Source organism: Chaetodon trifascialis, chromosome 6 (assembly GCF_039877785.1).
Source record: "Chaetodon trifascialis isolate fChaTrf1 chromosome 6, fChaTrf1.hap1, whole genome shotgun sequence".
Taxonomy (NCBI): domain Eukaryota; kingdom Metazoa; phylum Chordata; class Actinopteri; order Chaetodontiformes; family Chaetodontidae; genus Chaetodon; species Chaetodon trifascialis.
The window spans coordinates 14,683,264-14,696,910 of record NC_092061.1 but is presented as its reverse complement, the minus strand read 5'-3'; the positions used below and the strand labels follow the sequence as shown (position 1 = coordinate 14,696,910).

At 41.4% G+C, this 13,647-nt stretch overlaps 1 protein-coding gene across 1 annotated transcript; it reads left to right on the top strand.

The window, feature by feature from the left end:
• Positions 1 to 99: 99 nt before the first annotated feature.
• On the top strand, positions 100 to 12,636 carry letm2 (leucine zipper-EF-hand containing transmembrane protein 2). Its single transcript, XM_070963675.1, has 11 exons — positions 100 to 357; positions 1,151 to 1,219; positions 3,330 to 3,873; positions 5,765 to 5,908; positions 6,593 to 6,736; positions 7,092 to 7,295; positions 7,423 to 7,542; positions 7,752 to 7,871; positions 8,509 to 8,607; positions 9,411 to 9,479; positions 10,434 to 12,636. The coding sequence occupies exons 2-11, from the start codon at positions 1,173 to 1,175 to the stop codon at positions 10,488 to 10,490; spliced, it is 1,548 nt and encodes a 515-aa protein (XP_070819776.1). The 5' UTR covers positions 100 to 357; positions 1,151 to 1,172; the 3' UTR covers positions 10,491 to 12,636.
• The last annotated feature ends 1,011 nt before the right edge of the window (positions 12,637 to 13,647 follow it).

Below are 13,647 nucleotides of genomic sequence, written 5' to 3'. Positions count from 1 at the left end.
ACAGGAGAATGGGACAGTGTGTAACCATCAAGTAATCCATCTTTCAGAAACATACGATCTTTGGTCGGTACGTACACAACATTCACGCATGTACAGTTTAACCTTTCAGTGCAGCTGCCTGCGTCGGCTGCAGAAGCCGAGAGGACGGTTAGGGGCAAGAAAACGACGCATCTAAAAACGGTTTTAAAAGTATACACCCACCATAAATGGGTTTATCACCTTATCAGAAGTCACTTTCGTCGCTTCCGTTTACCTCTACCGATTGTTTTGGATGGATTATATTATTCACATCTCACCGAGAAGCCTTACAACGCCCAGTCAGCAGCGGCAGCCATAGCTCGGTCATCGACGCTGGAGGTTAGTAGGCTCGTCATCTGCGTCATCTGCGGACTGCCATTTCACTAGCTAGCTTAATAAGCTGCAAGCTCGCTAGCTAACCGGCTAGGCTAGCGGAGGGTCTTAGCTAGTAGTGGTGAATTTGCTAGCCTGTTGCTAAATGTTGCTAATGTGAGTTAGAAGTACCGGTAAGTTTTAAAGGTTTCTAGATTAGTAATATTTTGGAATATGTGGGATATCTGACTCGGGCGTTTCATCGGTATCTATCACGAGTGAGAAATTACCTATATGTTGTGGTTTTTCTCCCTAGTCTAGCCTTAAGTTACGTCCACCATTCAACAGTGCCTGTAACAACTGTTAACCTAACGCTAATTTGGAAGCTCTGTGTAATGTATGTGAGTGCTTCTTTCCGAAATTATGTGATAGATGCAGAGCATTTGTTTGTCATGATGGATAATCAACCAGGTAAGCGTTACGTGGACCGGGATGTTATGCGATACCTGTCACATGTGTTACGTTTGCGTTGTTACACAATGTTCAGCCAACATGCTGTGCTCATGCTAATGTTAGCTCTGTCACGTTAAAGTTGTGTCAGTAATAGCTGGTTAACTTTCAAAGCATGGTTTTCGTCATCTGTCTGATTTGCAGGAGAGAGAAAGAGATGTTGTTCCTATTCTGCTTTTTGTATTCTTCCACTCTGCCTGTTGCTGTGCCATAGGAGTGAATTGTATTAAATCGCCTGCGTGCTCTCTCTCTCCTTGTCTCTCTTTCTGTCTGTCTGTCTCTCTGTCTGTCTCCATGCGTGCCTCAACAGAATACCATAATCTACCTGTGCAATGGCCGTCTTTAGTCACCAGGTGCTCCTTGCAGTCACCAGATCACGGTAAGTAAGCAGCACATGGGTACAGTTGTGTACGTCTCTAAAACACGAACTCTGGCAATTCAAAGCTCTCTGTGCCCCTCTAAGTTTAACTAAACGCGCAACTGTTTTCTCCTCACAAACTTCCTGGGCAGTAATTACAAGCTCTTGAGCAGAGGCTAACCTCTGCTGTTTTGAAGAACGGTCAAAATTACAGACAGTGTCTGTTTACATAGTGTCTGCTGCAGTGAAGCCTGCTCACTGTATCTTGTATGACTGCAGTCACACAGGAGAGGCAAACACACCTACAGTGGTTTCTACTGATGATGCAAGATCACAAGCTGGGCAACCAGAGTAGAATACAAGGGTAGAGGGGAGGTCAGAGGGGGCTAAGGCCACCCTGATACAATTGCTTTTCAGTTGAGTTTACATAAAATTTATTATCCTGATACATAAACATTTAGCTGTTTAAATGTACATATATTGTGGTACAAGACATATTCAGTATATTCCACACTATTCCACTGATCTACAAGTGGCAGTAACAGATGCAGCAATGCACCACCAAAGGCCACGAAGAAGACTGCGAGCTAACTAACACGGATGTAAACAATGATAGATTTAACATATGCGACAGATTGGCTTTTTGATTTAGAATCAGTACATTAGTCTTTACAGTCTGTTGTGTCCCTGGCAGTGTAACAGGTGAGCAGGTTCATGACACAGAGGTTGAAAACTGCTGTTTTAGAGGTCAAGTGGCAATCCTGAAAGGAAAGATATGACATTTCAGATCAGACATTGTGTTGACGGACACAGAGATTAAGCTAAGAGGTGGCACATTGTGATCTCATACATTGAATGCCATCAATGCAAATGTTTCCTAGGGTGCAAATTGTCAAGAGACATTTGGTTACAAGTGGCCACAAGAGACACAGTTGAGGTGTATTCTGATGTTCGGTATGAGCTGCAGTCCGTCTCAACAGGGTTGAGATACATGTTGTAGACACTAGGTCTGACCATGTTATTAAGACAGTAAATGTGTTCAACAAGAGATGAGTGTTTCCTCAAAGGTGCGAATGGAGACACTCAAGTAGATTTTTGGTTTGGATTTCTTTGTATTTCAAACAAATCACTCAGAGTACATTTGTTTTGATAATCGCTGGTATTCTTTTTATTTAGCTTTACCTACATATGAAGTATGTATTTGCTTTATGGACCCGTGAACACATCGCTTATGCTCACACTGAACAGAGGTGGTACTTGACTTCTTGACTTATTCTGTTAGTTATTCATTAAAGTAACAGAGACATAGTGTTATTTAAGGAGGTGTGGTAGTTTTGCTTAAAGCTGCCTAACATGCAGACAAGAAGGAGCCTGTTTGATTAACAGCCATTGTTTTGTTTCTTTATGATTGGCTCCTGAGTTACACACTGGTCAAGAAGGATCAAACAAAGATTTGTGTGGATGATGCATTTAGATGTTTTACTTTGTGCAGTGTAATGCTGAAATAGTTAATTGATTAGTCAATCGACAGAAAATGAATCACCTGTGGTTTTGATATTAGATTAATACCCTGTCTTTCATTAAGCAAAATTGTGAAACATATGCTGGTGCTGATTTCTCAAATGTAAGGATTTGCTGCTTTTCTGTATTTTAAATCTTTGTAAATTACTGTATTGAGGTTTTGAACTGTTAGACAAAACAAGTCATTTGAATACTTTGGTTTGGTAACTCGTGACGTTTTTCTCTATTTTATAGACAAAATAAGAATCGATTAAACTGAAAAAATACTCTACAGATTAACTGGTTATCATTATTATTAATTAATAATTGTTAGTTCTTGCCCTATAGTGGCAACTTAAATGTATTTGCCTGATGAAGACTACACCAGCTTGTGGCAGTATAGGTGGGGCACATTAGTACATGCAACTTACAAGTATTTATACTTTTACTTTCTATAACTTATAACTGGTGAATTAATAATCAAAATTGTAATTGTGTATTGTTGATCAACTAATGAGTTTATCAAATACACATTTGATCACTATCATATACTTTCTTTACTTCTTCTAACAGTATTCCCTTGAACAGTATTATGGAGCGACTAACCAGTTTTTCTGTCTCTGTCAAACAGGGGGTCGTATTTATTGTCCAAGAGGCACAGCTGCTCCTCTCTGTCTTCCAAAGCCTATCTCCACATAGACCCTCCCCGCCACGTCTCGTCCTTGCTCACTCTCAGGCACTCCCGCTATGGCTATCCCCACTGTTACCGAGGCCACGCTCTCAGTCGTGGCCATAACTCCGCCCTGCTCGCCCGCTCACTACACAGCTCAGGTGTTTGGCTCCAAGACATAAAGCAGGAGGACTCTAAGGCCTCATCAGCTGCTACCCAGGATGCTACTCCAGGAGCAAAAACAGACTCTGTGACTGCTGCACCCCAGTCCCAACCTCCATCAACTCCCACTCCGACGTCCACCACCACTGCCACCACAGCGGCTGCCGCCCCTCCGGTGCAGGAGAGGGCAGTCTTGAAAAAGGCTCTGTATCAGAGAATTGTGGATGAGTTGAAGCATTACTACAATGGCTTCCGGTTACTTGGCATTGACATCAAAATAGCAGGCAGGATGGTGTGGAGACTGCTGCATGGACAACTGCTCACACGCAGGGAGAGGAGAAGGGTAAGAGAAGCTAAATGTACATTATGTGATTTGGCATTATTCAGTCTGTCTGTTGTTACAGGATTTATTCATCTTCAACTTTAAGTTGTGGTGAAACGTGACAGATAAGAACATAATTTCTTTATCATAACACTGCTCCTTTCCTAAAGCATACAACCATCTAACCAGAATAGCACATCAGAAATGAAGGATATTTTAGAAAAAGTGGAGCTCTTAAATCATCATGTTTTGAGCATGAAATGGACTTTGTCTTCAATCTTTTTGTTATAGAAATGTACCTGCATGTAGACAGTCATTACCAACCCCTGAGCTGTGCTGTCAGCATGGCTGAAAATGGTTTGGACTGTTGTTTGGAGATAACCAGCAATTTGTAGACTTCAAATTGGGTTTGAGATAATAATCAACATGCAACACAACATAGCTACGCTATAGTAGAGATTTTTAGATATTTACCCTACAGAGCTTTTTGTTGTAGTAAGGGCTCCCTTACTAAAAGACAACTGAAGCATCGTCAACCAGAAGGAATCATTAGTTATTAGATATTTTACCCAGGAGGCGTGTGACTCTGAAGTCATCATGCAGTTAACCACAGTCTCAATCTCACTTTAGTCACATAAACAAACAAATTCTCTTCCACCAAACCTATTAGTTTTTTATTGCTAATGTAGCTCAAAGGAACTGTGCACATAGAGTTATTTGACTTTTCATTAAATTCAGTTTCACATTAGGCTGTTTCTTGCCCCACTTCTGTCCCAGATTAATTACAAGTACTTGGGTTTTTTTGTCCCCAGTTGTCTGTATTGATCTTGTTGTACTGCCCTCAGGTCACAGCAGCATGTCTGTCTGGTACAGTTGTCTGGTTTCTTTTCTGTCATTACAAAAGACTTGGCTCGAAAAACACTGCTGTCCCTCCTCTCTCACTCCTCTATCAGTAGATCAGTGAGTCACACGTTTTATGACCGAAGGGTTCGTTTGATCTTTCCCACCTACGTGTCAGTAACGAATGTGTACTGTGTTTTGGTAACATGTGAGCGATAGCAGGTATGCAGTTGTGCAGGACAGTGGTTAGAAAGACCTGTCCATCCTGTAAATGATAAGTGGTTAGAAGCAATGCAACTTTCAGTGTGTCCATCTCCACAGCAGCTTTCTGTCAGGAGAAGCCAGGCAGGCTGCACAGTGTCATTATTCACTAACAATGTGTTTGTTCACTATTAAAACTTACTCTGCCTGTTAATCTGTGGCATTAATCATGCTGTCAAAGACTTATATATTGATAATTTTATACTAATACACAGACGATTGGCTTTTGTGATATGTAGAATTAATTGATAGGTTGAATCATTTTCACTGTCTGTAGTATTTAACCATAGCCATGAGTGTTATGATTGGAGCTAAAGGAGACAGTTGGGCATTGATTAATAGTTTGCAGCTTCTCTGTTGTGAGGTTTTGCTGCTTTTCTTAATCTGTGTGATAGTAAACTGCACATCTTTGGGTTTTGGAGTGATGGCTGGACAAAGCAAGATATTTAAAGATGCCCCCCCCCCAACCCCCCATTTCATAGGCCAAACATTTAATCATGAATATTCCTCATGGTATATGAATACTCTTGGATATTGACTGTCCACTAATAATAAGTTTGAAGTGTTATTTCATGTTCTTACATTTGAAATGTATTTCTGTTTTGATTTACAATGCAGCCTCCCAGTGTAGGAAGGTTTTGGTAGGCTCACGTCCAACAAGAGTTGAATGCTGTTTTCAAGTAAAGAGCAGCACTTCAGAGGCATAACACACCTGGAAAATGTTGCTGAAATACTTTTCTGTATTAAAGCTCAACATAACTGGTCACCATCCACACCCAACAACGAGCACTGTTTTCCTTTGTGTTCATAGCTGATGAGGACCTGCGCTGACCTGTTCCGTCTGGTGCCCTTCATGGTGTTCATCATCGTTCCTTTCATGGAGTTCCTTCTTCCAGTCTTCCTCAAACTCTTCCCAGAGATGTTGCCCTCCACCTTTGAGACAGAGTCCAAAAAGGCACGTGTTAATGTACACACAGACACCCACACCCAGTCGCCTGAATGACCTCATGACAGGGGTTATTATGATTATGTAACTTTTCAGATATGGCTGTGGCTGCTGTGTTAAGAACCTCTGGCCGTGCAGACATTTATCTAATCTAGACAATTAACTTAAGCCGCTGTATACACAGTACGCACATGCTCTCCAAATCTACAAAATGCGATGATACACCAATAATATGACACTCCCTTTTGTTAACTTTTAAACGCCTGTAAAAGAAAAGCAGCAGGTTTGGGCACAGTAGGCCTGTCGACTCTGATGTTCTCTGCTTGTTCTAGAGCACGGTTGAGTGATTCACAGATATGCTCCCGTGCTCCTGGACAGCACGGAGGCGCCTAGCCTCTGAAAATGTGACAGAACATAAGAAGGAAAAAAACAAGCATGTTGTGATAGTAGATTCCAGTACAGTGTGTAATAGAGGATGGGAGATACCAGAGAGAATTGTAAAATGTTTGTAAAATGTGCACTTCTGAAAGAGGTATAATAGTATGAGGCTAGAAAAAAACAAATTATCTCCAAGTGTCTGAAATTGTAAAGTCCACAGCGTTTTCCACTCAGTGATGAGTGTATTTACTGTATTTTAATACATCAAACTGTGCCTGTATTTGAAGCCTATTTTTTAAACTTTGTTTCATGCAGGAGGAGAAGCAGAAGAAGGGTCTGGCAGCTAAGCTTGAACTGGCCAAGTTCCTCCAGGAGACCATCGCTGAGATGGCTCGAAGGAACAAAGCCAAAGCTCAGACAGAAGATGAGACGCAGCGCTTTTCCACATACGTTCAGAAGGTATGTCATAGCTGTGTGTCCTGAAAGGCAATGGCTGCCCATGCAGGGTCCATTTTTCTTATTGCTGTACAGTTTGTTCTGTGCTGTTCTATTTTTAAGGTTTGGCTGTTGCCAACTAAGCATTCAAAAGTGATAAGAGCTCATAAACATGCTGAACCATAGTTGACTTTAGAATTGGCAGCATTAGTGAAATGGAAACTTCACAGCTGAGACCTGAGAGCACTGGAGCAGAGTATCGTCGAGTGTCGTATTAATAAAAAAAACAAGTTGATGGAACTGATGGTTTGTAAGTTATAAGATTTTTATTTGAATCAGATGATCTTTGCTCAGCCTGGTTTAACTCTGTCCACATCAGGTTCGAGGCACAGGTGAACAGCCCACGACCAAGGACATCGTTCGCTTTTCAAAGTTATTTGAGGATGAGCTGACGCTGGAGCACCTGGAGCGCCCCCAGCTGGTGGCTCTGTGTAAACTGTTGGAGCTTCAGCCCATCGGCACAAACAACTTGCTGCGTTTTCAGCTGATGATGCAGCTCAGAACCATCAAGTCAGACGATGAGGTGAGACTGAGGACTGGGGCCTGGTGCTTTTTTGTGGTAGACTTAGAAGGAAACCCAGCTTTCGTGTGTATCTTTTTCTCGTGCTTGTGTATCAGTTTTTTGATTTCGCTCTCCCGTTTCTTCACAGATGATTGCAGCAGAGGGTGTAGCAGCCATGAGCGTGTCAGAACTACAGGCAGCGTGTCGTAGTCGAGGAATGAGGTCTCTGGGTCTCACCACTGACCAGCTACGTCTGCAGCTGCAGCAGGTGAGCAGCTTTTGTTTGGCTGACAGAAACTAAACCCTTCACAAATGTATGATTCCCCAGGGTGAGATTACAATCAGTAAAAAGGTTGGAAAGGAAGATGGACTGTTAAACTTGTTGTGATCATTCTGGCTGTTTTTTAAACACAGTGTGTAAAATGTGTTTAATAAAAGACTCTTATGTCTGTCAAATAAACATTCTTCTCCGTGTAGTGGCTGGACCTGCACCTGAAGGAGAACGTTCCTCCATCACTGCTGCTGCTCTCCAGGGCCATGTATCTGACTGACCTCAAACCAAAACCCCCCGTCATCCCACCGGTGCCCAAACTAGAGGTTTGACCTTTACAGTCTACCTAAAAACTTACAGGCTGCACAATTTCATTTTCACTTGAATGTAGAGATTAGAGAAAGTCATACCGTTTAACATCAATAGCTGGTGTGCAGGTCACTTATGTTTGGTACATTCAGTGTTTGCTCTTCTGATGGGAAGCGCAAGCTGTTTCATAACTGTTTATGATGCTTCTGTGTCAGCTGATTTATTAGACACCTGGGCTGCAACTAATCATTATTTTCATTAATCACTTAACAGTTCAGATGATAAGCAGAAAAAAGCACACAAGATCTCTCCTACTTGCACAAAAAAGTTAACTCTCACCCGATTTTAAGTCGCATATCATACCTGGACTGATTGCCAGACTGCGACCCTGATTCCAAAAAAGTCGGGATGCTGTGTGAAACATACATAAACATGCTGTGATCATTTGCCAATCCTTTTTGACAGATACTAAATTGAAAACAGCACAAAGAGAATGTATTTCATGTTTTACCTCATCAATTTCATTGATTTTTGTAAATATGTGTTTATTTTGAATTTGATGCAGCAACACATTTCAGAGATGAATGAAAACCTTAAAGTGTCGAATGCTGCACACACGTTTTCTTATCAGGTATTGTGATGCTATTTTTGCAGAAAGCTACTCCTCCTCCAGTGGAGAATACAGGGGCAAACCCAACCTCAGCCAGTACAGACATGTTGGCAGACCCTGCTCTCATCATTAAAGACCGACCGGTCAGTGCACAAACACAGCCACAAAACACACACAGCAGCAGCATGAGATGAGATGAGCTGTATGGGTGAATTGGATGGAGGAAACTGAGTCATCTCTGCAGTTATGAGCGGGCTTCTACAAAAACAATAGGTGTACAGCTATTTTTCTAATCATCGTCGAGTCCTGGGGTAGTTCCAGATATTTTGACAGTCATACAAGCTACATTACAAAACCAAACGTGAAAGTATGTAAAGCAGATTAATGTCAAGATAGTGATTTATCAAGACCGTGTTTATCTTTGGCATGTACCAGAGTTACCATGAAAATAGTCCAGGTACATCCAAATTTTCTGATTTTTGGACAAATTAAAAGATTAAAGGAAAGGTACTGATCTTCATTTATGGATTAAGAAAATTCTCCAGCCTCTTAGGAAGGGAGGAATACAGCATTCATGAGAAGATCAATACTGCTCTGTACAGTCAATAAAAAGAAAAAAGTCAGCAGCTGAACAGCTAGCCTAGCTCTGTCCAGTGTCTGTACACATTTTTACACCTTGGATTTGGTACAGATTAAACACCGTTCAGCTGTCCCCCACTGTCTCCCCCGTCTTTGTGCTAAGCTAAGTGAACCAGCTGCCAGCTGTAGCTTCACATTGATGTCAACCATCTCATCTAACTCATCACATTGTCACATCACTGAACAGACCTGTTAGTCTTAGCTCATGAAGAGCTGACCTTGTGGAGATACCTGGTCATCCCAGGACAGCAGCAGGCAGACACATCATGTATGTGTCTCATCTTTTCTTTCTGTCTGTGTGTTGTAGGTGGAGGAGATGAGAGACAAAGCTCCCGTGGTGTCAGACAAACCTCTGACTCCTGCTGAAGTCCTTCAGGTGAGCGCCTATTGTTCCTTCGACCTGTGGACTCCACAGAATCCAGTTTGGGATTTAATGCCACGCAGGGTTTCTTAATCCAGTTAGTTCTTCCTGGCTTTGATCTTTCTCACATGACATGCTAATCTCCCACAGCGGGACACAGCTGCTATTCTGGAAAAGCAGTTATTCTGCATGATAGAAAGTGTTTGAGCACAGTAGAGAAAGTGTAGAGGCTGGCTGGAAATCTGTTCAGTTTAGATGTAAAGAAGTAATTAGAAGAAGTTTGACATGAATACAGAAAGCTGCCGGCAGAGGAACTGAGCATCTCGGGCTACTCTGTGTGAGGTTTAAAAATAGCTGATAAATATAGACCCATCACTGTCACACTCCAAGTGATTGGGGTTTTTTTTCGTTTTTTTTTTAACCGTGTCATTTAAAGAAATACTACATGACATCAAAACACATTTTAAAGCCCCCATGTGCTGTTTTTTTTTATACAAATGTAGCATCTCTTTGTTTGAAGAGAACTTGGCTCTATAGTCTGTTCTGTGGCTGTTAGCTTAATTCCTTATATACACATCCACACCTTTCTAAACAAATGTGTACGCTGTGTCCTTTATGGTGGTGGTGGTGGTGGTGGGGGGGGGCTGTTCTCCCAGGCACCCTACGAGTTCCAGCATTTTCTTAAATCTAGTCGTGCTCTAACCAGGCTACCATGGAGACTCCTGGTATTTCAGTAGTCTGAGACACATACCGATGTGACGGTCAGGCTTCATGCCTGGCTGGTGACCTTTCTCCTGTCCCCGTCTTTCACTTGCTGTCCCATGTCACTCAAGTATAAATAAACCTGAAATTAGTCCATAAAAAGGAGCGGCCCCAGCAGACGTTGACATCATTGTTGGATACATTTTCAGTGGGAACTCAGGATGGATGTTGAGGTTTGAGGTTAAACCAAGTTCTGTGTTTCCACAGGCTAAAGCAGCAACAGAGGTGTCCCAGAAGAGCAAGATGAGTGCCAACGGTGTGTAAAGAGGAGGAGGATGGATTAACACTGCCTCGTGTCCTTGGAAAGGAGGAAAGGTCTTCAGTCTCTTCTGCTTCGTCTCAGCAGCTGCTTCTTTGTACCGTTGACCTTCTGCTTTCACGTTTTTGCACTCCGTTCTCTGTAACTCTTCGTTAGAGCTGGACAGACCAGCCTGAAATTTCACTGGACTGGCAGACCACAAACGGTGTGATTTCTTTGGCCCGATGTCCCGGAAACGAAGCCCAAGCCGCCCATGGCATACCCAGGTCAACCATCTGTTTGACGTTATCTCTTCATAGTCTGAACAGTCTTCTCCTCCTCCTGTAAATTTGTAAATATCCTGTATATGTTGTCTCTGTTAGCAGTTTTATTTTGTTTTATTTGGATACTTTTTTGGTTCTGTTGTTGTCCCGCCTTCATCTTTGCTCAGTAAGCAGGACCATACTGATGTGCTGAAGCAGACACCAAAAGACAGCACATTCTGAACCTACGTTTCCTTAAATAAGGTTCAGTCAAAATGTCAAAATCTCATTTCGTCAGTTCTTGGACCTGCAGATTTGGACAGGCTCTGCCTCTGAATGGGTGGACACAGCGTAGTTGCTCGCTGCTGTAATTAGCAAATGAAGACTGGTGTATTATTAAGAGAGAGAGGTCACTCCTTAAACCCAGAGGTGACTGTGGGGAAGTGCGGCCCGTCTCCACTGATAAACCACCGAATGAACAATCTGTAAATAAAGTTGCAGATTTTATTTGCATATATGATGTACGTATTGTGTTTTAACACTATGATGCTATGACATCTTTAAACTGAAAAGAGAAAATACTTGACTTTTTTCCATAAAGATATATTGTTAACATGGGGAGAAGCTTAAATCCCAAAGCCACAAATGAGATTAATATTATTTTTGGTATTGTGGCACTAAAGGAAGTAAATATACAGCATTACGACTGATTCACCTAACTCTCCTTCATGAAGCTCAGAAATAAATGATCCTAAAAGCCGTTATTGGAAAGTTCACCACATAAATGTGTTCTTTAGAAATACAGTTTTGTGTGTGTTTTGCGATGCTTAAGATTCATAACGCTCCCCTCCACCTTCATATATTGACATTGTTGGAGTAAGTGACTTCATTGCAGCTGAATGAAAGTTTTTGTCTCTGCTCCATTTTTCCATATTGGCGCCTCCAGAGGTGGATTCTGTAAATGAAAGGATATTTTTAAGATAAGAAATTGCTGATGAAGATTTATATCATTGGTTCTACATACGTGCCTAAAGTTGAAGGGCGATTGTGTTTGCATTTTTCATCAGAGAAGTGATTTTCTATGTTATACCATTGTCCTTTTGTATTTAGGTTTGCACATTCACCTCCTCAGGTGTTTGAAGCGCCCAGTTGCACCTTTTCTCTTCAGTGGAATGTCTCCTTGTCCCCTCCCTGTTTGATCAATCCAAATCCAAATGAATCCTCTCCTTGTAACCACCGGTGCTGTATCTGATGAAAAAGCAATCACCTTTTCATTCAGCTCTGCTCTCATGGTTCAAAAGGAGTTCATTATTTAAAAAAAAAAAAACTTTAAAAAATCAGAATAGTGGCTTTGTCACCTCTGGTTTGGGCTCTGCTTGCATATTTTTTGAGTGGACGTGAACTGATTTATGTAACATACATGGCAGTTGGTGCTTTTTAAGAACGTTGTCCTCTGCTGAGAACGATGTCATGTCGATGTGCTGCTCGTTAGACTTGTTGAGTTCATCTGCTGCGAGGTTTTCTGTCTTGATGCCTGGTGTTGTCTACATGATTAAAGGATTGCCCAGCGGTTAAGTAATAGGATGCATTCTTCTGCATCCACATCATCTGTCCACGGATTTTCAATCTTGTCCTCGAACAGTGTTTGTTTCCTTTTCGTTCATCAGCATTATGGTTTGTGTTAGCAATGCTGTACGTGTCTGGAAACTATTACTACCCACTGCTGTCACGAATGATTTGGCACATCAGTGCCACCATGATGTGTCCTCTGTCTTCAGATTCAGTTCAAAATTGCACTGCTGCCCAGTGACTTCTTACCCTGCATAAAACATATGCATCACTTTAATGTGACAAGTGAGTGTTGGAGTGATGAAAAAACAATTCACATGATTAAAGTCATGAAACCCTTTACAGTTGTGACCTGATCTCTTTGTCAACAGCATCCGCCATTGACTGCTGAAACAAACAAGAACATTTAACTTACTTACTGTTAGGAAACCACTGTAACCACCACAAAGTGTAATGTAATTAGTGACTGCTTAGCTGGACTGAAACGCCTTTAAATGTATTGGGGGTTTTTTTCACGGCCAGGAGGTGGCGCCATCTTCCCAGGAATCCATGCCTGAACCAATTTGTCCAAGGCCAAGTACAAATGAGTATATTCATTAGGTTTAAAACACAATAATGTAAACAACATCTCTATTCACAGAAGAACGTCAGATTTGGGACTTTAAACGAGTCCACATTTGATCATTTGAGATGTAATGCTGCTCAGCTCAACCTTAAACGTACAGCAGTAAAATCCAACACAGATTAATGCAGCAGTAATATTAATCTAGTAAAATATCATATATAAAAGTAAAACACAGACAGTGAGCCTTTTACTGCAAAATGAGTACTTTTACATTACATACTTTTGTACATTTTGCTTTTATTGAAGTTGATGATGAAGGATTTGACTGCAGGACCTCATAGTAGAGTATTCTCACAGTGTGGTATTAGTACTTTACTGATGGATCTAAATACTTCCTTTTCTAGTTATTTTAAAAAGTCTGAATATTTGCTTAGCAGCAGCAATTTACTCTTTCACCAACTCCGTCAAATGCTTTTAGTTTTGCTGATATTTTGCTGTTTTCATCAAAACCTGAAAGTAAATATTTACTCAAGTACTGTTTTTAAGTAAATGTATAGATCACTTGTAATCATGCGTCTCCACTTTGAGCAGTTTCTGTGTATCCGGTTGTTTGCAGCTTTTGCAGCACTTCTGGATTTGCTGCATGTTTTTTTTAAATGCTCAGTATGTGTTGTCAAATTGAAGACGTTTTCTTAATTTGTGTTTTGTCTACTCGCATATGTTGCATATGTCCTACGTTGGAATGCTTTGAGCTCTCAGGGCCACCGTACAGAACACCCCATAATA

Bases quoted from the DNA above. Each gene is read 5' to 3' on its own strand.
- letm2 (XM_070963675.1), top strand. From the start codon at position 1,173: ATGGCCGTCTTTAGTCACCAGGTGCTCCTTGCAGTCACCAGATCACG. The intron at 7,296-7,422 runs GTGAGACTGAGG...GTTTCTTCACAG, and splicing joins CCATCAAGTCAGACGATGAG to ATGATTGCAGCAGAGGGTGT. The intron at 8,608-9,410 runs GTCAGTGCACAA...TGTGTGTTGTAG, and splicing joins TCATCATTAAAGACCGACCG to GTGGAGGAGATGAGAGACAA.